This window comes from Balaenoptera borealis (genome assembly GCF_965194805.1).
Source record: "Balaenoptera borealis genome assembly, chromosome: 12".
NCBI classification, from domain to species: Eukaryota; Metazoa; Chordata; class Mammalia; order Artiodactyla; family Balaenopteridae; genus Balaenoptera; species Balaenoptera borealis.
Genome location: NC_138869.1, coordinates 25253646 through 25278104, shown reverse-complemented (window position 1 = coordinate 25278104; position 24459 = coordinate 25253646). Strand labels below are relative to the sequence as shown.

The window sequence follows — 24459 nt, the reverse complement described above, 5'->3', positions numbered from 1 at the left end:
CTGAGTCATAAGTATGGAGGAAAAAACTAAAAGACTTTTAAAAAAGGGTGTACTGAATAAAATAGATTGGAAGCAACGAGAGAGGCAGCAAATCCTTTCTCTGTAAACAGCCTCACAGTAAATATTTTTGGCTTTGCGGGCCAGATGATCTCTGTCGCAATGACTCAACTCTGCCCTTGAAGTAAGAGACCAGTGTAGACAATATGTATGTGAATGGATGTGACTGAGTGCCAATCAAATTTGACCGTGGACACTGAAATTAAAATTTCATACAATTTTTATGTCACAAAATATTACTGCTTTTGATTTCCCCTCCAATATTCAAAAATCTAAAACCATGCTTAGCTCATGGGCCATACAAAAATAGGCTGCAGCATGAATTTGGGTAGTGGACTGTCATTCACAGCATCCTTAAATCACTTTGTCTACTTTCCAGCACAGTGAGAACACAGTTTGAAGTTAATTTTTTAATTAAAAATGACTTTCATTACACTCCACTTGTTACAAAAGCATGTCAAGTTCATTGCAAAAAAGTTTAAAAATACAGATAAACAATTAAATGTCCATAATCTGATACCTCAGGTAAGTCAGTCAACACTAAACATTTTCAGACATTTTTACTAAGCATATATACTTATAAGCATTTATACTTTTATTGGGATTAACATACACACACTATTATATATAAAATAAATAACCAACAAGGACCTACTGTACAGCACAGGAAACTATACCCCATATTTTGTAATAACCTATAAGGGAAAAGAATCTGAAAAAGAATACACACACACACACACACACACACGTATGTATAACTGAATCACTTTCCTGTACACCTGAAACTAACACGACATTGTAATATAACTATACTTTAATTAAAAAAAGCATTTTATACTTTTAACAACAAAAAATGAGATCTTACTGTATATTCTCTTTCAAAACCCACTAAAAAAAACTTGATTTAACATTTTATGTGACTTAATATTCACCTACACTGTTATTTTAATGAGTTTATAGTATTCTACTGTAAAGACTGACCATAATTAAACAATCCACTAGTTGAGCATTTGGGCTGTTTTCATTTGTTACTAGTATAAACAATGCTGTGATAAGCATCCTGTAGTTAATTCAAGAGGAAAAATTCCTAAAAGCGAAATTGCTGGATCAAAGAGCAAACCCATCTTAAGCTATTGGGGATGGAGGTGTAATGATTTTTAAGATAATGATTTTCCCAGTTATAATTCCTCTTGCTGAAATAGCTTTGTTTTCCCTAATATAATAAACACAATTGTCCAGTGTTATCTGATAGGACTTTCTTCAATTATGGAAATGTGCTATATCTGTGCTACCCAATATCAGCCATCAGCCACATGTGCCTATTAGGACTTGAAATGTGGCTGGTAGGACTGAGGAACTGAATTTTAAATTTTATTTACTTTTAATTAAATTGGACAGCACAGTTCTAGACACCTGGATCTCTATTGTTTAAGGCAACAGTTCTTAGATGCTAATCTACAAACTGGGGCTAATATGAGATAAAAGTTTTCACTGGTCTTTGACAAATTAGAAATGTAACAAAATGTAGGTTTTCTTTTCATAAGTGAAAAATTATTTAATCTAAATAATCTTCCTTTATTTTGAGACTAATTTCCATCTTCCCTGAGATGCAATATAATATTGGCTAAAATCACATCACAGGCTTTGGAGTCAGGCTACCTAGGTTCAAATCCCAATTCTGACATTTACTAGTTGACAAACCCAACAAGTGATTCATGCTTTCTGGTCCTTGGTGTACTTATCTATAAATGGTAAGGATGGTAGTAATACAGTCAGGATTGTTGTGAGGATTAAATTTATTAATACATATTAAAACACTTCAAACAGTGTCTGGCACATAGTAAGTGCTCAATAAATGTTAACGTCATATTATTGTTATTATTATTATTACAACGATGACTGTATTTTGGATATGTAAATGTCATTTTTTTTTTTTTCATGAAATCATAGTGCTGTTTGTTTGAACATTCTGATTAGGCAAAGTAAAAAGTTGGTAATCCTATCTTGAGCCCTATGTAGAAAAAAAAAACCAAAACTAGTATTGATCCTTGCAGCCAAATTCTGGGAACCATTGGTCTGTCATCTTTTAAAAAGTTATTGCCCTGTTGTTATTGCCCTGATAATATTTACTTGAGACATTTGAGAAGTTGTATTATCTACTTTACAGACTAAAAATATACTGAAGTCCCATTTTCCTTTGAAAGTTCAGAAGTCAGTTCTGTCACTTGGTTTGGTAGAGTGGTATTTAATGACAGTTTCCTGAAACCATGGGTGATGAAACAGAACTTTGGACACTATACACAAATTCAGATTATAATCAATGTTCCCATAATTTAATATAAATCAAATAGACTTTAAAATCAAGGAAACACCAAATACTTTCCAAAAGATCTCTTTAAAAACACTTCCACTTGTTACCAACAATAAATAACTGGGTTAGTTTGTATACTTTGGTTTTACAAGATAACACTTTCTGAAAGAATAAAAAGGATAATGCAAAAATGGGTTGACTATTTTGGAGAAAAGATCTCATAGTGGCAAGGCATTCACCTCACTGATAATGTGACTTCTTACCTGCACTGTCTGGTATCCACAAACTGTTCATTGATGGACGACTTTCTGAAATGGATTCTCTCAATCCCGAGAGACTTGGGAGGAAGAATTCTTGGAGAATGAGGTACTGAACTTGATTGCTGCCCAGCAAGAGTACAGGTGTCACTGGCTATAATAAGTAAATTGAATGAAAGAATAAGTAGATAAATAAAAAAGTAAACAAATACCATGCCAACACCTCCCAAAAAAGAAAGTGGAAGATTTGTCTGGTGAGCAAAGTGGTCTTCCAAAGATGATATTTTTAAAAGTACCTACGTTTCAGGAAATTTATTTTTATATTTTATACAATAGAAAAAAAATGACTGAATGTTCTTGTGGGGCCTGACCCAACTTATGCCAACTCAATAGGTGGCATGCTGAGCAAATAAATCTCTCAGGTGGAATGGGTGATACTATACTATACTTTTCTAGAATTATATTACAGAAAAACCTCAGTGTGTAAGGGGCCAAGAGGAAGCTGGCCTGTAAAGTGGGCCTGGATCAGTTTTGTTCAGCTTTACTTTTAAATTTGTTTGTTTGTTTGTTTGTTTATTTATTTATTTATTGGCTGTGTTGGGTCTTCATTGCTGCGTGCAGGCTTTCTCTAGTTGCAGCGAGCTACTCTTCATTGCAGTGCACGAGCTTCTCATTGCGGTGGCTTTTCTTGTTGCGGAGCACAGTCTCTAGGTGCACCGGCTCAGTAGTTGTGGCACACAGGCTCAGTAGTTGTGGCGCACAGGCTTAGTTGCTCCGTGGCATGTGGGATCTTCCCGGACCAGGGCTCGAACCTGTATCCCCTGCATTAGCAGGCAGATTCTTAACCACTGCGTCACCGGGGAAGCCCTGTTCAGCTTTACTTTTAACGTTCTTAGGCCTCCTTGGCTGACCAAAGGCTCATCCTATCATTAAAAGTGATGAATCTGATTTATGGTGAGTCATTAGGGAATTGTTGTGTCTCCCACTGGTATCTGTATTTCCAAAGAGGAATGGCAAACGTGATCAAACCTCAGCTCAAAGGAAGAATTCTGAAATGGTAGACTTTCATGAACCATTCCGTTTGGGGGAAGATAAAGCAGTAGGGGTTAGTGGTTCCCCCAAATTCTTTAAATCACATCAAAAAGATAGTGAGCTCCTCTGCTTAACCACAAGGAAGGGATTACAAGGAAATACTCTATCACTTGACATGAAATCCATTCCATCATGAAATATGTTGACCACAGGTCATTACAATAGATACAGTCTACCTCTAGGAAACCAACATAATGACATGTAACCCAATTACTAAAATGTGTGTTTCTTCCTAAGAAAAATAAAATAAACTCCAACTTAACTGGAATAAGTAGACAGTGATAAACTCTACATTATTTCCTGGTAGTGTAGTGTAGCCTACACAACACTAATTTCCCGGTTTTGGCTTTGGACACTAAATATATAAGATGTCACCAGTAGACAAAGCTGGGTGAAGGACTCTGTATTACTTATGCAACTTCTCTATAGTTAACTTCAAATGTTAAAAAAAAAATCCTACAGAGCCTTACAAATCCTTATCAAGATACCTATTCACTCGAGTTATGGTACTCTGATTCCCTGAAGTCATGTGATTTGTACAGTACTGTATTTAATGCTGAGCTAACCTGTGTAGAAGTTAATCCTAATACCCCGTTCCCAGCCATTCTGCATAAATGTAAGTTAGCTGTCTACCTTTCCCAAAAGAAAAATAAACAGACTTTACTTAACTCAAAAATATTCTTAATATTTCAGAATATATAACATTTTAAACTGAAAAGGGGGAGCTACTTACGGTCATCATAGGTGGTAGTGTCAGACAAGGAGCTACTTTCTGATGGGATTATGTCTTCTGTGAATAAAATAAACTGCCTTTAGTATAATGGTGCATTTGGACACCCCTAATAGTTCAATAAAACCCTTTCCAATGGAGTGCATCTTATTTTTATTTAGATAAACACAACTAATTACAGTGCATTAGGAATAGTTAACTATTGTAAGAATGAACTCATTGACTACTGAAGGTATAAACATCTTATATACATACAAATATTACATTGGATTATTTATTAAAGTGGAACAGAGTTTGAGAATGGTCCTTTGAGAATCTACTGTACTAGGATAGTACAGGATAATTTAGGATAATTTATTTAGGATAATTAATTTAGGATAATTTATTTTTTTGAGCCCTCCCCTGAAGAGAAGGGCTTTTTCTTGATAGAGTGTGGTGGTCACTTGTGGTGCATAAGCTTCTCAATCAGACCAGGGTTTCTTAACAGTGGGTGGCACTACTGACATTTTGGACTGGACAATTCTTTGTTGCGGCGGGGGGGGGGGGGCGTGGAGGAGGGTGGGTGCTGCCCTTTGTATGGTAGGATCTCCAGCCTCCACCACTGGATGCCGGCACCTCCCCACCCTCAGTTTTGACAATCAAACATGTCTGCAGACATTGCCAAATGCTCCCTGGGGTGCGAAACTGCCCCTGAGTGAGAACTACTGAAACAGACAGACCTGGGTTCACATCCTGGTTCTGTCACTTACTGGCTCTGAGACCCAGGGTAAATTACTTAATCTCTCCAAGCATCATTTGGCTCACCTCTACAATAGGGATAAGAATAGTACCTAGTGTTTAGTGAGCATTAAATGACGTAATAGATGTAACGCCCTTAGCCCCGCTCCTGGCACAGGACAAAGGCTCAATGAATGTTAGCTATACTTACTACTTTGGTTCCCTAAACACAGCATTCTGGTGAAAGAACTCTGGTGGTTGAAAATGCCCATAATGATCTGATTATTACTGGTGCCCGTCAAATGTTACAAAATGGGTTTAGCAAAAAGGGATATCTCAGATGTTTATGTGCTCTGGCAAATCATTCCATACTCAGTGTCAACGATGGGCAAGGTTACAGGCAAACACGACACCTCAGTGTAAGCTTCAAAGCCATTATGAAGTGAATCTCCACATCCAGTCTCAAATGTTAATCTCTATCAGAGCCAGGAGGACTGTCTCTTAATTGCACACACAGCAGAGCTTGAAGGTGAAATGCCAGTAGAGTCAGCTGTCAGGCAGGCTTTAAAAAAATCCCCCTGATATATGCTCAACCACTGGCACCAGTGCTGCCCAAATGTCCGTTACTGAAAAGGATAACATTTGAATCTTACACAGCTGGGGATGAATGGGCCACAACAAATGGCTATGAAAGTTAAGTGCACTGCTAATCATTCATCTCTGTAGGTCCAGAATGTGGCCACTGACCAGGCCAACTGGATTTCGCATTCAGAGTCAAAGCCATCCTAAATTCCCCAGCTGTAGTTGACGCACACTTGTGTGTTGATATCTGTGCATTCACTTTCCAAAAAGCCGTATCTCTGCTTTGCAAATCAAATGCTCTGAAGCCGAGTACACTTTAAACCTGATTACCATATTTTGGCAAATCTAAGACGTATAATTACTTGATGTCCCAGTAAAAAAAGAAAAAGTACTGCCGATCATAACTGTAGCACTCCATCTAGTACAAGAATTATCCCAATTTCACAGATGTTTAAATGGGAAAAAAAAAAAAGTCTTGGAATCAAAGAAATAGAATCGTATTTCAACCAGTGATCAAGGCTGAAAATCGTGCTAATAAATATGGAAGGCCAATTGGACTTGAAATCGACCTAAATGAGATTTTTTTCAGTTTACTTTTTTCCTGAATATTAAAGTTTTAGATATATAATGTTGAGAATTTTGAAAATATGAAAGAGAATTAGGAAGAAAATTAAGTGACATGAAATTCTACAGCTATTAATATTTTGAACTCTTTCCCAACCAGTCTTTGCGTGTACATAATTATACAATGTCAGGACCATGTTATGGTTACAATTTTGTATTCTGCCTTCTGCATTTCATAATATAACATGAACATATGCCCATATCTTTAAATAGCCTCCATAAATGACAATAATTGTAAGAGCTCTTTTCTATCCACATATGTTGGATAGGTCCTTAAGAAAACGTATGGTCTGCTGCATTAAAAACCTTTGAGAAACTACTAGGTAGGGCCCAGCTCTCTTAATATCCTGTGTTTTCAAATGTATTTCTTGCAATGACATCAGGCCAGTTAAAGGTGAATCCGTCTTATTAGGAACCAATATTGCTATGAAAGCTCTTTCATGCTGAAAATTAAAGCAATGCAATAGTATAGTATTACAATAGTAAGAAGGTCACTAAAAACCAAGTTAACATACTTGTAAGACTGAAATTCCAAACCGTTTTTATCCTAAGAAACTCATAATTAATCCTGTTCTTTCTTTTGTCTCTTACCAAATGAACTGGTTTGGAAATCGTACGTTCCATCAAGAGGATTGACTTATGTGACTCTAAAAAACCTTACTAATTACTAACCTGGTACGATAACTGTTGCTTTCTGGCTGGGTTTCTTTCCACATCTAATTCGGTATTCATTTATTGCATTTTCAATCTCCTGAAGCTTTTTCACTGCATCTGTGTAATCTTGCTTTCGTTTTTTCTTCACAGTTTTACAAAGATCTGGCTCGTTGGCAAGTTTCTTTGCAGCTTCAACCAGCTTTTGCTGTATTAGGAAATTGCTCTCCAGTTCTTGCAAAGCAGGGTCCTGCATTTACATGATGATACTGTTTTATTTTTATGGACACACACAGTCACTGTGATATGTACTAGATAATAAAATTTCTCTTTCTCATGCGTTCTCAAATCAGATGCTCTCTGAGAATAAAATCTTCCTAAGTTTTACTGCTTAGGTATTCTCAAACACTTTCCTAGAAGACAAGACCTCCCTCCTCCATTTACTTTAACTGAACAGTCCAACTCTCTGTCCTTTTCAAAGAAGGGAATGGCCTTCCATTCATTCAGTTGGTTGGATGAAGATCATATTCTTCAAGAAGGGATTCTTCACCCAAGATTCATAGCCAGAGAATGCTATATTCACATGCACAGCTTTAGAAACAGATAAATTGAGGTTTGATTCCTCTTTCTGGGTGATTCCTGGTTGCATGACCCTGGACATATTGCTTAATTTTTAATGCTTCGATTTTTTATCATTTGTAAAATGGAGATAACACCCACCTTATGAAAGTATGGTGAAGATTAAAGGAAATAATGTATGTGCATTGCTTAGCTCAGAGCTGGGTATACAGTGAACACTCAATAAATAGCAATGCTCACTTTATTATTAATGGAAACTGCTATCATTTTCTAAAGCCAAGATGGCTAAACTTCTGCAAGAAACACGAGTAGGGTCACACTGTCTGATGTCATGCAGATGAGAAAGTACCCTCTATATTGGCTAACAAATCTTTTACCTTTATTATACCCAAGTGCTATACATGTGTTATCTCATTGAATACTCCTTGCATCCCTCAGAGGGAAGAACAATCATTACCCCTATTTTATTGATGAGAAAACCCAAGAATTGAGACTTCACAGAGGGTCAACGATTTGCCAAAGGCTACTTGATTTTAAGTGGGAGACTCTAGTGCTGGAAGTCTTAATTCTTATAATAATACTTCTCAATTTATAAACATTTAGAGTTCCTTTAGTGCTCTTTCTGTTTGGCGGGGTAAAGTCATGAGAGAGAACTCAATATTAACTAGACTGTGCATGAAAGAAAGAATTCAACTTGGTCTCCATGATCACTTTGAACTGATGAGATAAAAATGTACAGCAGTAACTCAAAAACCAAAGGAACAAGTCAGCCACACTGAACTGACAGCATTTCTGTCTCACTGTTGATAGACACGCTCAGAGCTGGTGCTCATACCTCTTCACTCGGCAGCAAGTTGTCATCTAATTTGAATGCGGTACCTACACGCCTTCTGACGTGAGGAGCTTTCTCACCTACGTTCAGTGGATACTCCTTTGGCATTTTGCCTGTGAGCTCCTGTAAAACAGGACAGAAGCGAGAGGGGGGTCACTGACCCTGGCTGGAATTGTCAGACACGATTTGAAATGCTCCCCAAGAGCGGAAGACACTCACAGCCTCCCGCAAACAGATCTTCTTAAGTTCTTCAACTTTTTTCAGAAGTTTTTCTTGCAACAGCTTTTCCTTCTTCTTGAGTTCAAGGATTTTCTCTCTCTTTTGCTCCTCATTGACTTCCGAGTCTTGAGAACCTGGGGGGGGGATTGGGAGGGAGCGCGGAGAAGGTTTATACAAGGCATGTTTCCTTCCTTTTTAAAGGACAAGGGATTTTTAAGCCAAATCTGCTGTTTAATAATAGTTTATTTCTTTTCCCCTTGTTTCTGAACATAATAAAAGGAAACTGGAGAACATTTTCTCATGCTTCCAAGCATCAATCAGAGCCTGGTAATAATATATGCCTTTTGCATTTTGGCTCAGTCATTTTAGAAGCAATGATAAAATGCTTAGTGTTTCAGACACAGCCAAGGAAAAAAATCATTTTTCTGAGCAGGAGAGAAGGTAAGATGTTCCTTGAGATAGCTGTTTAGAATCTTCTTTTAGAAAGTAAGCAAGGCAAAGGAATATTCTGTGCTTCAGGTTCACAAGCTGACAATGGGATTTAGACGAGAAATTATTTTTAGTGAAGTTACGTATACTTAGTGAGACTCTTATCCAAAATTTCTACAGAGGAAGGGTTTAGGGGCAAAAATCACTTTTGGGGGGTGAGGTGGGTTCGAAGGCTGTGGTCATGGTTCAATTTATGTTAAATGGAGAATTAGACAACCGTTTGTATCAAAAACTACATATTGGGGAAAGAAAAAGCTTATGAACCTTATGGGGAGAAAATATTCTTGCAAGCTACCCTGAGGCACTCACTATTTTAGCATCTATTGTTAATTATACAACCTGACTTTACTATTTAACTTTCTTCATACTCTTTTAAAAATTAATTTCAAAATTTATTCAAAACCGCAATATACTGTAGGTTCCATATGCTTATTTATTCCCAAAATAATGGGTTAAAAGATACATTTGAAAGTGGTGTACAACCAAAAAAATATGAAATAAGATAAAGATCGCTTGCACGCTCTCTAATCCAAAAATATTACCTGAGGAGATTAAACTGCCGTTGCTTGCCATGATGAACTGACTTTTTGCCTCTAGTGTCACCATTTTGGAGACCCTTGGTGTTCCTGTCTCAGTCAAATCCATTGCAATATCGTCTAAACTCCTGGCTGAAGGAATTTTTGCCTAATATAACATTGAAATGGAATTCATTCGGTTAAACCTATTTCAAATTAATAAAGCAATTCAGTTACTATGGAATAAAAATGTCAACACAGAGGACAATACAGAATTTTTATATACAAAAGTGATATTTTTCAGAACAAAAATATAAGATTTCAGCTTTGCAGTTAAAACGTTTTAGTAACTAGGCATGATTCCTTCTCATGGTATAGTTCAATCATTAACATTAAAACATCCTGAGTGTACACACATACATGCATGCCAAAAATTTGGCACATCTTACAGTTTTCAGATCAGGTTATACGTTGCCCATTTTTTTAAATGTAAGAAAAATTAAAACAATTGGTAGTAAAGTTTAAAAAAACAAAACTCGAGGAACAAAAACCCATGTGCTTGCATCTTTTCTGAGAAAGCTTATCTTGCGAACACAAAGCCAGTGAGGGAGAGGACTTTGTCCTTATAGAAATGCTTCTAGTTACTTACTTTGCTTTGCTTCCGGTCCAAGTAAAACTGATGCTGACTAATTGCCATTACCCAGATGGACTTGATGAGAGAAGAGTTCGCATACCACGTTTGCACAAAGAGGCCACTTTGCCCAAAGGTTCTTCTGGATACCGAAATCCTGAAAGATTAAGGAAAGCACTCAAATGATCTGTCTCTGGCCCAGCACAACATAAAATGTATCCAGTGGGTAATGTTGTAACAAAGCTTCTCCTTAATTGTTTTGGCTCTGCCATAACTCTTTTGCTGTCAGGGGCCAAGCTTCTGATTTTCTCCTTTTATGAGAAAACCAATCACACCTGGGTAATAGCTCTCTGTAAAAGCAGCATATTAAACAACACATTCACACACTCAAAAGCAGATGAGAAAATGGGAAGAGAATTTGAAAAAGAACAGATACATGTATATGTATAACTGAATCACTTTGCTGTACACCTGAAACTCATACAACATTGTTAATCAACTATGCTCCAATGTAAAATAAAAATTAAAAAATAAATTAATTAACTTAAAAAAGAAAATGATTACTAACTAATATACCAACTGTATAATATTTTAGAAAAACCTAAGTCTAGTATGGTCATGTGCATAAATACACACATTCTGCATTCTGTATAGAAGCATGATATTGGAAATTATAGAAATTAAATATTTTTTTAAAAAGCAGATGAGAATTAGCCACATTAGAGGCTGTAATAAAAGCATTTAGTTAAAGACCATAGCATGTGTGATCATCACAGAAGGCGGGAATAAATGTGATAATATTTTAAAGACAAAGCAACCAGGATCTGCGGGGTCAGCACCTTCCTTAAGGTAAGAGAGCATCTCAGGTCTACGTAGAATTGTCTGGCTCTGGCACTATCAGAGGATGAACATAATAAAATTATGCACGTCCAGAACTGGTCCAGAGTACTGCTTATGCACCAGATGAAAAGAGGAGAGAGGGTCAGAGTAAGGAGAGGGCAAGAGAGAGAAAGATGGGGGGAAGGCAGACACTGTGTAGGGGTGAGGGTGGGAGAAGGGCACCAATGTCCTTTGTAGGAATTTGCCTTATCTCTTTGGGTCATCTTTTTGTCACAGCTGTTTCCTCCATCCCTCAGACCTCCAAATATCCATAAACTTATCTGAAAAGCAACCGCTGAGGGCCGATAAGGAATTCCTCTGAGGAACTTGGAAAGCCTACATCCTGACTTCAATTCATGTAGATAATTTAGCAACTTTTTATTTAAGTGACCAAGAATACCAAACTTGAAAATGAGCAAAGGATCCGAATAGACATTTCTCTAAAGTAGATATACAAGCGGCCAATGAGCCCGTGAAAAGATGCTCAGCATGCAAATTCAAAGCAGTATGAGCTTATCACTGCACACCACCAGGATGGCTATTCACACACACACACACACACACACACACACACACACACACACACACACACACACACCTAAAAATAACAAGTGTTAGGGAGAATGCGGAGAAAATGAAACCATGCACATTGCTGGTGGGAATGTAAAAGGGTGTAGCCTCTTTGGAAAACAATCTGGCAGTTCCTCAAAAGGTTAAAGAAAGAGTTACCATTTGATCAAGCAATTCCAATCATAGATATATACCCAAGAGAAATGAAAACACGTGCACATGAATATTCATAGCAGCATATCTGGATAGTCACCAGGCTCATACAGAAAAAAGTCTGTGATCCTCACCTCCGTGGATCGTGAACTTCCACAGCAAACTTTTTCTCACGGAAATATAAGTTCTCCAGCTGTTTCCACTGGAATAACTAAGAAATGAAGACAACAGAAAAGCCACACAGCTTTAATTAATGTTAACTTTTACTAAATCTAGAAATCAGCTTAATAATGAAAAAATCAAGAATTAAGACTGAGAATTAAGATTAAGAATTAAGCACTAAGATTAGGCATGAATATGTAATGCAGTCTTTTTACAAACCAACTATAACGTGAAACCTTTTTCTGATGGTAATCTTCACCTCATCAATCTTCCCTGAACAATAAAACCAGGCAACGGTGGGGAACATGCATACTATTTTTCCTCTGACTCAACTAAATAAAAGGGTAAGGAAATCGTAGATTCCAGTAAACCCATGCCTTCTGATCAAAGACGTTGACTTCATATTTAAATGGAAACAAATTCAAAGGGATGTCTCAATAAGACCACAGATTAAATTCAAAAGAATGCAAAGTGAAAGTAAAATGGAACCCCAAGCAGGGGTGATTCTCCGAGATACCAGTTTCCCGCCTACAAGTGTTCCTCTAAATGGGACAGAAACTGAGCACTCGGAATTGGAGGCAGGGTAGGGTGGGAGTGAACGCTGACACTGACCTCTTGGTTTCTGAGCTAGAGACTCCAGCTTTTGTAAATAGAACCCATTTCTACTGTTGACATTCTAATGCTACACTGGGTGTTATTTGCCAGTTGGTTGGGAGAAACAGAACTTACTTAATGGCAGTGGGCATCTGAAATCTAAATAACTTGTGAAAAGCAGCTCATTCACAGAACTGAGTGTGCCCTGCTGCATTTTCTGGGTTCATTCCTAACCCCTCACGTTAACCTGAGCCCCTGCTTGTCCTTTTAACTTTGACTTCATAGTTGAATTCCTTTTCTCCATCCCAGTCTTGATGATCAGAGAAATACTAGCACAGCGATTTCATTCCATTATTAGACTTTGGCTGGATTTTTAAATTATGTTCAAAGAATCTTCAAAAAGCATTTTAATCACCAAGATAGTAACTTCTCTGCAATGCATGATCAGCAAAACCATTTCCTGGGGTACGGGAACCAACACTTTTCACCAACATGTAAACCTCATGTTGGGACTTCCCTGGTGGCGCAGTGGTTAAGAATCCGCCTGCAAAGGCAGGGGACACAGGTTCGAGTCCTGGTCTGGGAGGGTCCCACGTGCCGCGGAGCCGCTAAACCCATGGGCCACAACTACTGAGCCTGTGCTCTAGAGCCCACGAGCCACAAGTACTGAGCCCACGCACCTACAGCCTGTGTTTTACAACAGGAGAGGCCACCGCAGTGAGAAGCCCGCGCACCGCAACAAAGAGTAGCCCCCTCTCGCCGCAACTACAGAAAGCCCACGCAGCAACGAAGATGCAACACAGCCAAAAATAAATAATAAATAAATTAATTAATTAAAAAAAAAACAAAAAACCAAAACCTCATGTAGAGGAACAGCACGAGCTAAAGGTTCCTGTGTACACATAGCTGGAAGACAAGCGTTTTCAAACTGGACCCCCAGTCCCAAACCGAGTAAAATAAACCAGCACCCACTAAGAACACAGCCCTTCATGGTCTGAACACGTAGTGTCTGTAACTACAACCATCACCCAGGTAGAAAAAGGAATTTGTGAGAGCTTAAAGCTACATACCGATTTTCTAAAATGTCCATAGGTTTGAGGCTTTCATTTCTTTTAATCCCAAGGTTCCAAAAGTGGGACAGAAATGGGAAGGAAAAGTCCGAGGTGCTCTCTCCCTCCCCCCAGTCCTGGCCGGGCAGCTCCGGTGAGTTCTGAATGGAGTTTCCTAAGACACTTAGGTGTAACTCAATTTCACAAACCGAGCCTCCCACGGCTGACACCCTAATGACATCAGCAACTCCACCGAGTGACATCACCCCAGTTCCACTCCTTCTTTGATCAGGAAGAGGACAGCGTAAGTTCTCTCTAGCAGATTTTCCCAGGACAGAGACACATTTTTCAAATGGGGTACAGGGTAGATTCAGATGGCTGTTTCCTGGGAAGTAAGCTGCTTTGAATCCAGGCACAAACTTCACTAGAGGCTGGGTGAGGGAGACATTGCTCCCCCGTTTTACTCACCCTGGACGCGAACAGGTTTGACAGGAAGAGCCACAATGCAGCTCAGCTGTGTTTTCCTTTGCGTCCATTCCCACACACATAAAACCAGGGCCAGACTTGAAACCTGATCTCTGAAAGCCGCAGCCTCTCCCTCCCTCTTATCACTTACAAACGTGAGATACTAGCGCTTTTGCCAGCAGACGGACAGCAGACAGTCCCCATGCAAGCAAAAACCCTACTTAAAAGGTGAAGGGTTTCAGCTAATTTAAAGAGTGAAATAATTAGATGGCAACTGGGTTTGCAAATGAAGTTACGGGAAGGAGACTGCATTTTTAAGTCTGAAAGGCAAAGCCATTTCCCCACCTGAAATCTTAAGTTTTTGCAGGGAATTCCCTGGAGATCCAGTGGGTTAGGACTTGGTGCTTTCACTGCTGTCGCCCAGGTTCGATCCCTGGAAAGCTTTTGCAAAATGTAATTTCATATATGTGCCTGTAATAGTATAAATGAAGAGGAATGGCACAAACTTCCTTCGTGATAGCGGTTGGGGACGATAGAATGTATGAGGGGTCAATGGCACAGAAAACTTCAGTGTTACCAGTCATGTCTGATTTACTTGATTAATAAAAATAAGATGAAGTAAACATAGCAAAATATTAGTAATCGTCAATTTAAGTGGTTATGCAGGTGTAGTCACATTCTTGGTATCCCTGTATTTTTTTAATTTCTAAAAATTAAAATAAAAAAGTTTGTATAAAATGAACAAAGGTTGGTCTGTTTCATACAAGAGTGAGATTTCCACTCCCTAACCATTTGGGAGGCCTACATTTTAGGCATGTATTACCTTTATGATTCTTATCAATGTTTGAAGTTGCTAGGAAAACACTTCTAACTGTAGTTGCTCTTGATCTAGCTGGCAGCTGGAATATAAGCTAGTTTTTCTTTTGAAATTTCTGACATCATTCTTCTATCGTGCTTTTAAATTACCTTGGAGTTCTCCATCTCAGAGAGCAGGATAAGGCTCTGAAAATGGCAATGGAGCCGAGGTAAAGTGGATTCCATTGCTCATGGAACACGCCTAGGACAGCGCCTGGCACATAGCAGGCAGCTGCCCGATCTTCATTCCTGTCCTTTTTGTACTTAAGTGTTTTCCTTAAAGGGTAAATAAAAGGCCCCCCTCTGGTCAAAATCACTCAAGATTTTGGACTAACGGAAGGATAAGAGGAAAATGCCAAAGAAATATCCACCAGGCTGACCTGACTTGTCGGGGCCTCTGTATTACAGAAATGGCCTGACAGGGAATTCCCTGGCGGTCTAGTGGTTAGGATTCAGCGCTTTCACTGCCGTTGGCCCGGGGTTCAATCCCTGGTCGGGGAACTAAGATCCCTGCAAGCTAAGCCATGCAGCACAGCCAAAAAAAAAAAAAAAAAAAGAAAAGAAAAGAAAAAGAGAGAAATGGCCTGACATATAAGGAATACTCTAAATCACCTGAAAGATGAAGAAGGGTTACAAGAAACCATTTAAGAAAAAAGAACAAAATTCAAAGGAAGGTAGAAGGGAGCAAAGTATGCTTCACATTCTCCACTGTTTGGAGAACACTGGTACCCATACAGAGTAGGACTCTTATACAGTATGATGTCTTACAGGATAGAACAAGACTATTATATATATTATATTATGTGAATGTGTATGTATAAACAAAATTTGTAATTTTCATATTAAAACAGAAAAAAAAATTTGCCCAAGACAAAATTCCCACTCCTGGAGATTTGGGGGATGGGTGGGTAGGAGAAGAGGAGTTTTATTTGCTTTGCAACACAGAGTTATGAGCCTGAAACTGCACTGTTTTCTAAAGTGATCATTAAACAAGCATAATGACAATCATTAATTAGTATTTATTGTTGTTTATGTAGCACTCACTAGTAGGGATGAGTTTGAAATTGTGTTGTGTTTAGAATTCATGGTGTTAGTAATGAAAGGAAATACTTGCACGGCGACAATAAAACCATCAGTTAGGTCTTCCAGACTTCTTTCTACTCTACTCTCATCTAGAATGATTAGTTGTGCCCTTTAGCATCAAAAGAAGGAAGTAGATAGCAAGAGATGAAATAAGAGCTGGGATTAACTTTGAGATTACAGAATAAATAAACAAAGAGATAAACCAAAAAAAGTCAAAGAGGAGCAATGTGAACAATGATAGTAACAAAGAGATAATCAAAAAAACTACAACAGGAAGAGAATGTTTCCTTAGGTCACAGATCACCTTGTCTTAAAAAAAGAAAGTGTCAAAAATTTAATAACTGACACAGAAAACCAAAGCTGAATCAAATCTTATTTTAAAAGTGAACGTGTGTAAAATGCCGTAGTCAGAATCTATTCCCTTTATCCTTAGATGTAAAGGAAGTTGACGGTTTTAGAATAATTTGCCACGCGTTATTACACTTTATTTAATGAGATGCATGGGTTGAATATTTAAGCCATTTTGTTGAAAACTAAATAAACCTCAGTATTTAGTTACTGATAGCCACCCACTATTACAGCCTTAAAGAACTGGAAGAAATCACCTCTTTCTCCTTCCTATGCTACAATCACACTGGTTCCTAAACATCTGAGGCCACTGTCAAACTTTAGGAAAAAAGACTATAAGGAAAAGCAGAGGGGACTTTCAGGAAACCGGGAGTCACATACTTAAGTAGCTCTTGGAGTCCTTTACACATTCCTCTTCAATTAACAAATATTTCTTGTCCACCTTCTATGCGTGAGGTCCTGTTCTTGCTGGCAGATAATAGCCAGGTCCCCTTCCTTGTGATGCTTACCTGAACCAACTGGACCACATCAGACTGCCTTGGTTTACATGCTGATTTCACCACATGCGCTTTATTTGGCAAGCTGCTTAACTTTCTTGAGTCTCAGTTTCCTCATCTGTAAAATGGGACCAACAACGCCTGCCTCAGAGGGTTGTTGGAAGGGTTTAGTGAGATTATGTTTATGAAGCACTTAGCACACTGCCTGGCTCAGAATCAACATTTAGTAAGCGATAAAGCTAGCTGCATCTGTTAGGAAGGACCCTCAGTCCAATTCCCTTATTTTATCATCTCTTCTGAAGATGGAGGAGAGCCACTTAACAGCAGAAAGAAAACTAGAAACTGCTGTCTGGATCCCACATCTGTCTTTCCACTGATGAGAAACAGCCAAGTTATTCTGTTGACACTTCCGTGTCCCTCAGATTTCCAATTCTATGAGCTTCAGCCTCTGTAAAAACTGCTGTATCTCTGTTGATTTCATTGGTGGTTTCCTGATACACCCTCTAGGTAGGAAATCTGTTCACTGTTCCTGTATCACAGAGGTCATAGAGGAGATACGTGAGAATGGGTCAAAGGCACGCCCACAGGGAGATGCAATGGCAGCAAGCTAGCAAGCTCCCTCCTGACTGGAGTACCCAGAAAAGAAGAGACATGCCCTAGCATGTACAAAAATGCTGAGGAGTGTGACCCACTACCAGCAAGGGGGACCTTTGGGGTAGTGAAAGACAAGGAAAAGTCTTGGACAGAAAGGATGCACTGTCTCTTTGAATCTTGATGGATTGAAAGTAGACAGCACCCAAAGGTTTAACACTAGGCAATGACAGGAAAGACATCATCAGAGTCTTGGGTTTTTTTGTAATAGCACTTATAATACAGGTTAATCATTTAACTGCAAATTCACTTGGAAATGACTAAATTTGGGATAGTAGCAGCGTGGTGTATGACTGTATATCAAATAATTACTCACATAGGGTGATTCCCCTGCTGTAACTTGAAGCAAAACAAGATCACTGTATTATTGATTTATTCTTTTTTCATTTTAAAAAAGTTACACTTGATGAGTATACTGTTAGTACTCACAAGCCAGCTAGCAGATCTGTTTTGCCTCCTGGAGTACCAAAAAATTAGAATTTTGCAGGATGATGAGCTTTGAGAAAGCCAAATTGACCTACCTTCTATCCAGCTAGCCATCTTTCGACCAAATATTTATGTGACTGAGAATGAGTCTTCCCAACAACCTTATGGGGAGGTACTACATTTAGCCCCATTTCACAGAAGAGAAAACTGAGGCTCAGAGAGGTTTAATTGGCCAAGGTCCCAAAGTTAAATAGGGGCAGATCTGGGATTCACACCCAAGCACAACCATGGCTCCAAATTCCCCAGTTACCAGAGCACACTATCCTGCCTTTCTTACTTGGGAAGAGTATTCTATGGAGATTGTTATGTTAACCAAAAAAGAAAGAAAAAAAGAGTAATTCCCAGTTCAACCTCATAGGAAGAAAACGGCAGCAATTACGACAGCCATTTGCAGAAAAGAACTCTTGAGTCTCTCATGTTTGACTTAGACTAGTGGTTCTCCACCAATGATGATTTCTCTTCACTTCCCACCCTCACCCACAACTCCCAGAACATTTGGCCATGTCTGGAGACATTTCTGGTTTATCCCACTGGAGGGGAGGCTGCTACTAGCATCTTGTGGTTAGAGGCCAGAGATGCTGCTGAATATCAGACCATGCTCAGGACAAAATGATCTGGCCCAAAACATCAATAGCGCAGAGAATGAGAACACCTGACTCAGAGGATAATTTCTGGCAACATAACTATGCTTTGGTGGGTGAAGTGTGTTGATGAAGAAGATAAAATTTTTGCTACAAAATAATGAATTTTGGATTTCTCTTTTTCTCAACTAGGTATGTCTTTAGGAACAAATAGATGTCTGGATTGTTTTCTAAATGCAAATGTTCCCTCCCAGAAGGACTTAGAACAACTGATCAGACTACAAGAGGCCATGTTCTCAATGCCCGGGAACACACCAAATGGTACACTCTCAGGTAGAGAAAATTACTTTTTCAGATGTGATGTGATAACCCTTCACACATAAAACATCAGGTCTTAAACGCAAGGAGTGAAACATTCTGAGTATTTTTGGAAACGTTTAGACAAAGATGTCCTGGGTATCAGAAAATGCAGGATATAAAAATCTGACCATCTAAGAGGATGTCACCTCATATAAATTCCCTCTGTGGCCAAATCTCTAACCTCTCAGAGCTGATCTAATGACTTCTGTTAGTACTTGCAATAGAGCGCTCACTGCACGTATATGGTATAACCAGGGCTGACCTGTCGCTCAGAGACACCTGCATGGCCCTTCTGGATGTTTACAGCTGGCATCCCTCCTCACAGGTTGGTACCTAGTCTGCTTATTAAATATTTTCAATAAAAATCTCTAATTTTGAATATGATTTTGTCTTTCCAGATGGGTTGTCAGGTCCCTGATGACCGGGACTGGGCTTTTTCCTTAAACGAGATAAAGAAATAAAGTAGGGGACTTCCCCAGTGGTTCAGTGGTTAACCACCTTCCAATGCAGGGGACTCGGGTTCGATCCCTGGTCGGGGAACTAAGATCCCACATGCCGCGGGGCAACTAAGCCCGCGGGCCACAACTACTGAGCTGGCGCGCCTCAGCTAGAGCCCGTGTGCCGCAAACTACAGAGCCCACGTGCTCTGGAGCCCGGGCGCCACAACTAGAGAAGAGAAAATCTGCACGCCACAACTACAGAGAAGCCCATGTGCCACGATGAAAGATCCCGCACGCCTCAACGAAGACCCTGCGTGCTGCAACTAAGACCCAACGAAGCCAAAAATAAGTTAAATAAATAAATAATAAATAAATCTTTAAAAAACTATATAAAGTACTATAGGGCCCTTGCAGACAGAACGGGCTCATTATTTTTTTTTTGGAAAAATATCAGAGTACATTGCACTTTGCTAAGAGATTTGCTCCTGAAGGATGAATGAATTAAAACCAAACCGATCTTTGGTTATAAGTACAGAATGAAGAAAACTTTACTGTTTATGCCCCGTGATAGAAAAAATTTTCACCATGCTTTATGTACTAACTGGCTTTCTCTGCATTTGGACTGGTCAATCCTATTAGAGAGCTATCTTTCATTTTTCTGTATGTGCCAGCAATTCAGCCATTTGGTAAATGCCTAGAAACACAGAGTAACAGATGAGATAATGAAATCTAATGGGTTTGCCTGTCCAGCAGCCCTTTCCTCTTTTTCAACCATCACCTTCAGTTTCTACAGGGAACACACTCACTCTTTAAGCTCTAGCTGTAGGGGTCTCTCAGTTTTTATAATGTGCCCACCTCCCTCCCATCAGCATACACTGTTCTCTGACATGAACATGCCAACTCATTCTTTGTTTTAAGCCTGGCTCCTTCTCACACTTCAGGTCTCAGCTTAAATGTCACCTTTCTCAGAGAGGCCTTTTCTGAACACCTGAAACATCCCTACCCATCCCATTTTTGTCCCTCCGTCTCATTTGTTTCCATCAGAGACTATTCAAAATTTATAATTATGTCTTCATTCTCTGCTCACTTGTTTGTTTCTCATTAACCATCACCCCTGGAAGACTTCCAAGGAAACAAACACCGAGTGACAGGAACTACTTATCACCCTCAGGATCTATTTTTCCTTCTAACAAAACACCTTGAGTGATGGCTTTGTCCATGAACACCCACCTAGAGTATACACTGCCCAGCCTCCTTTGCAGTTAGACTTGGTGATTTTTTCTTTAAACCTTTTTTAAAAAAATATTTTATTTATTTATTTATTTGGCTGTGTTGGGTCTTAGTTGCGGCAAGCGGGATCTTTCGTTGTGGCACGTGGGATCTTTTGTTGTGGTGAACGGGATCTCTAGTTGTGGCGTGTGGGCTTAGTTGCCCCGAGGCATGTGGGATCTTAGTTCCCCAACCAGGAATTGAACCTGCATCCCCTGCATTGGAAGGCGGATTCTTAACCACTGGACCACCACGGGAGTTCCTAAACTTGGTGATTTTATGAATAAGGCTGCTTGCCTTGGCTTCTTTCCATCTGCCTACCGGTTGTGAGATGAAAATGGAGACTTACCAATGCCCATCCAATTCTCTGAGAGTTCCCTGTTTTAGAAGAACTGCTTCAAATTCTAATAGTGATTAACTACAGGAGGAAAAGACAAATGCCTATGCTGCCCAGTAAACTTTCTATAAATTAGAGTATGGTGTAAAGGGAAAAATAATTAACCATAAGTTTGTTTTCTATGTCTATGGGAAAGGGGCAGGGGGAGGGATAAATTAGTAGGAGTTTGGGATTAACATATACACGCTACTATATATAAAATAGATAACCAACAAGGACCTACTGGATAGCACAGAGAACTGTACTCAATATTTTGTAATAACCTATAAGGGAAAAGAATCTGAAAAAAAATATATATATATATATGTGTAACTGAATCACTTTGCTGTAAACATGACAGTAACACAACATTGTAAATCAACTATACTTCAATAAAAAATAAATAAATTTAAAACAAGAAAGGAAAAATATATAGTCAGTGAAAGAATTCGCTAACTCATTGGGTCCACATAATGATCTGTGAGGTAGATAGACAGAATTCTTTCATTTTGATAGTTGAGAAAATAAAGACCCAAAAGGCTGAGTGACAGCTCCAGGTCAGCCAACCAGTACGTGGAGTGCCAGACTGGTTCTTATTTCAAATCCACCCTATAGGGTTGGAGTTCTCCTCCCACTGACTCTGTAGAAGGCTTTAACAATCAAATTGATTCCTGGTGTGGCTGGAGCTTAATTATATACTTCACAAAGCATAGACCGGATGGACTGGTCTCCGGGTGACATTCTGTAATTCTTTTTCTCCCTGCCCATCATACTTCATTTTGTATTGATGTGGAAAGTATAATACAACTGGACGGCACACATTCTCTTCTCTCTCCTGTAGTTAACCTCACCTAGAATTTAAGCAGCATTAGAAGCAGCATCCTAATCGAGGTCCATGGTGATGGGGTAGTGGTGGAGGAAGCAAGGTGGGTTTAGAAATGATCAAGATGGCCGTGCTTAGAAAAATAAGCAAGTCACTGAGTTTAAATGAAATGAACCCTGTACTTTTATGACAAGGAAACAGGAAGACTTTTGTGCTGGTTACTTAATTAGTCTGCTCTAGGCAATTGGGAATTCCAATTAATTTAAAAAAATCAGTTAACTGATTTTTCCCCACCCTGAAATGCCCTGGGGTAATGACATGTATCACAAGACTTTCTTAGTCTTATAATGCAGAAAGATACTAATCTTGAAAATCATTTTATCCTACTATGGTCTACCTATGACACCTTGACTAGCATGTCATTTTTTTCCCTCCCACCTCTGACAGGTTCTGGTTTTCCCCAGGGAAATAACTTGCTAGAGGGGTAGAAATCAGTCATGACATATACTAATACTTAGCCACGGACCCATTGTCTACTTCTTTGTGAAGAACAGACATTTTTCCTTGAAATACTGAATGAACAATAAAAACCTAGAAGGCACGTGTTTGAATTTTTCTTTTTTAAATAAAGCTTCATCGTTTTTAAGTTTGAACATCCTACGATTTGAAGTTGAGTTCTGGTATGTTTCACATTCCCTAAGAGTTTGCAATGACACATTTCATGCACAAAGGAAGGATTTAAAAGAAAAACTGCTTATGACCTGATTTTTTAATACCGTATTTTTTGTGGATTGTAACTCAGAAGTTAAAAAATTTCTCTTAATTTGCATCATACCTTAGGGCATTGTGGTTAATGAATTGGGAGGGGCAGAATGCTTACCAGTCTCTGAAAATAGTAAATGTGAGTGTGGACTCTTATGTGGTACACTAGGGCTCTGGGTTTGTAGCAATGTTGGGTCCTTCCTTAACCAGTGATCCAAGAATATTTCTCATACCCTTCTTTATTGTCTCTCTCCCTCACTACAAATGAGTAATTACCAGTTATGGAGTTATGACTGTGTATCAGGCACAACACTAAATATAATCTCATTAATTCTTACAACCACCCTAGTAGTTGGTGGCATTACCATTGTACAGATGAGAAAACTAAAAGCTTAAAGAGAGGTTAAGCAACATGTCCAAGGTCACACAGCAAATGACATCAGAGACAGTCTTTGGATTGCTTCCCAAACCCTTGCCCTGTTGCATTATACTACGTGCGCTGCAAACAAATCGACCCCCCTGACTGGCAAAAGCCTTATAGACAGTACACATGAAGAGCCTTTGCTGGGTGTTTTGGGAGGTAAAACAAACACAGTCTCCAATATTCAGACCCTATAACTGACAGACATTATGTGGAAAGGATAGAGGCCTCAGCCTGTGGACCTCAGACCAACCCTTTTTCAAAACAGACTTTTGACATCTTATCATGGGTAATTCTTCCTCCTTCTGGCCTGTTTTTAAGTCATGTAATTATAATGCAGCAGGCATGTGATTCAGGAGGCTGAGCATCTATCTACGCAGCCTCCCATTCCAGCCTTTGTTTCATTCCAGTTTGGCAATATGACCTTCATTCCTGCCCGGCCATTGGTAACTTGCTGGAGCACAGGTCCACGCAAACAGCTGAAGCGTGATCCTCCTTTTATATGTCAGTGTTCACGACCCTTATTTGTGCAACTAAGCCAAGAAGGGGACTTTAGAACATCCTCCTGCCAATGAAACTCTTAAGTTGTCTAGACAGGAAAAAATAAAGATACGGAAGCAAAATCCACTGTCAGGTTTAACAGAAGAAGCAAGGAGAAAGCAAACAGTGGTACAAAGTGGACACCTGCTAAAATAACCAAGAAAGAGAAAGCAAGACAGTGATGACACCAGATGGGCTGTTTATGGTCCCTTTCGAACTGAATGGCATGTCTTGAAAATGAAATAGGAAAACTCTTGCAAATTGCAAAAAGGAAGTGGCTTCTGATCATTGTCTAGACTCTGAAATGAACAAGCAAACCTGATTATGATCAGTGTCAAACAATATTTACCAATTTCTATGAAACTGTGAATGTAAAGAAAGGCCTGTGCGTCATGAGCAACTGACAGGAAATTAACAGCAATATTTACTGTGCAGATTCTGATTCACCATTATTTTGGAAGAAAGCCTGGTTGTTTTTAGTAGATGCATTTAGAGTCTGTGAGAATCTCAATTTTCTCAAGCCACATCAGCTAAGAAATTACTTATGAGTCGATTTAAGTTATATTTTACATGCAAGATTCAGAAAAACCAAAGAAATGTTATTTCTTAAAGTAAAATTCAGGGAAGAAATAAATTACCAAAAAAAAAAAAAATGTTAACATGGATGAGGTCTACCTTAAGAAAACATGATCTTACAAAATAGATAATAGGGGCTAGTTATTTGCCTTGGCTGAAATTCATTATGCTACAACTCACTCTTCCCACAATGGAAACAACCCAAATGTTCATCAAGAGAGAACTGGTTAAAT

The 24459-nt window shown here is 38.9% G+C and overlaps 1 protein-coding gene across 4 annotated transcripts in view; it reads right to left on the bottom strand.

Moving 5' to 3' along the window:
- FRMD4B (FERM domain containing 4B) overlaps nt 1-24459 on the bottom strand; it is a 347769-nt gene that overhangs the window by 12140 nt on the left and 311170 nt on the right. For all 4 annotated transcript variants that reach the window (XM_082346172.1, XM_082346169.1, XM_082346170.1 and 1 more), the window contains 8 exons: nt 12023-12099; nt 10305-10443; nt 9683-9824; nt 8652-8785; nt 8436-8555; nt 7043-7271; nt 4451-4507; nt 2632-2779 (listed from right to left, as the gene is read on the bottom strand). In XM_082346172.1, the coding sequence (XP_082202298.1) occupies nt 2632-2779; nt 4451-4507; nt 7043-7271; nt 8436-8555; nt 8652-8785; nt 9683-9824; nt 10305-10443; nt 12023-12099 (1046 nt within the window). The remainder of the gene's footprint in view (nt 1-2631; nt 2780-4450; nt 4508-7042; nt 7272-8435; nt 8556-8651; nt 8786-9682; nt 9825-10304; nt 10444-12022; nt 12100-24459) is intronic.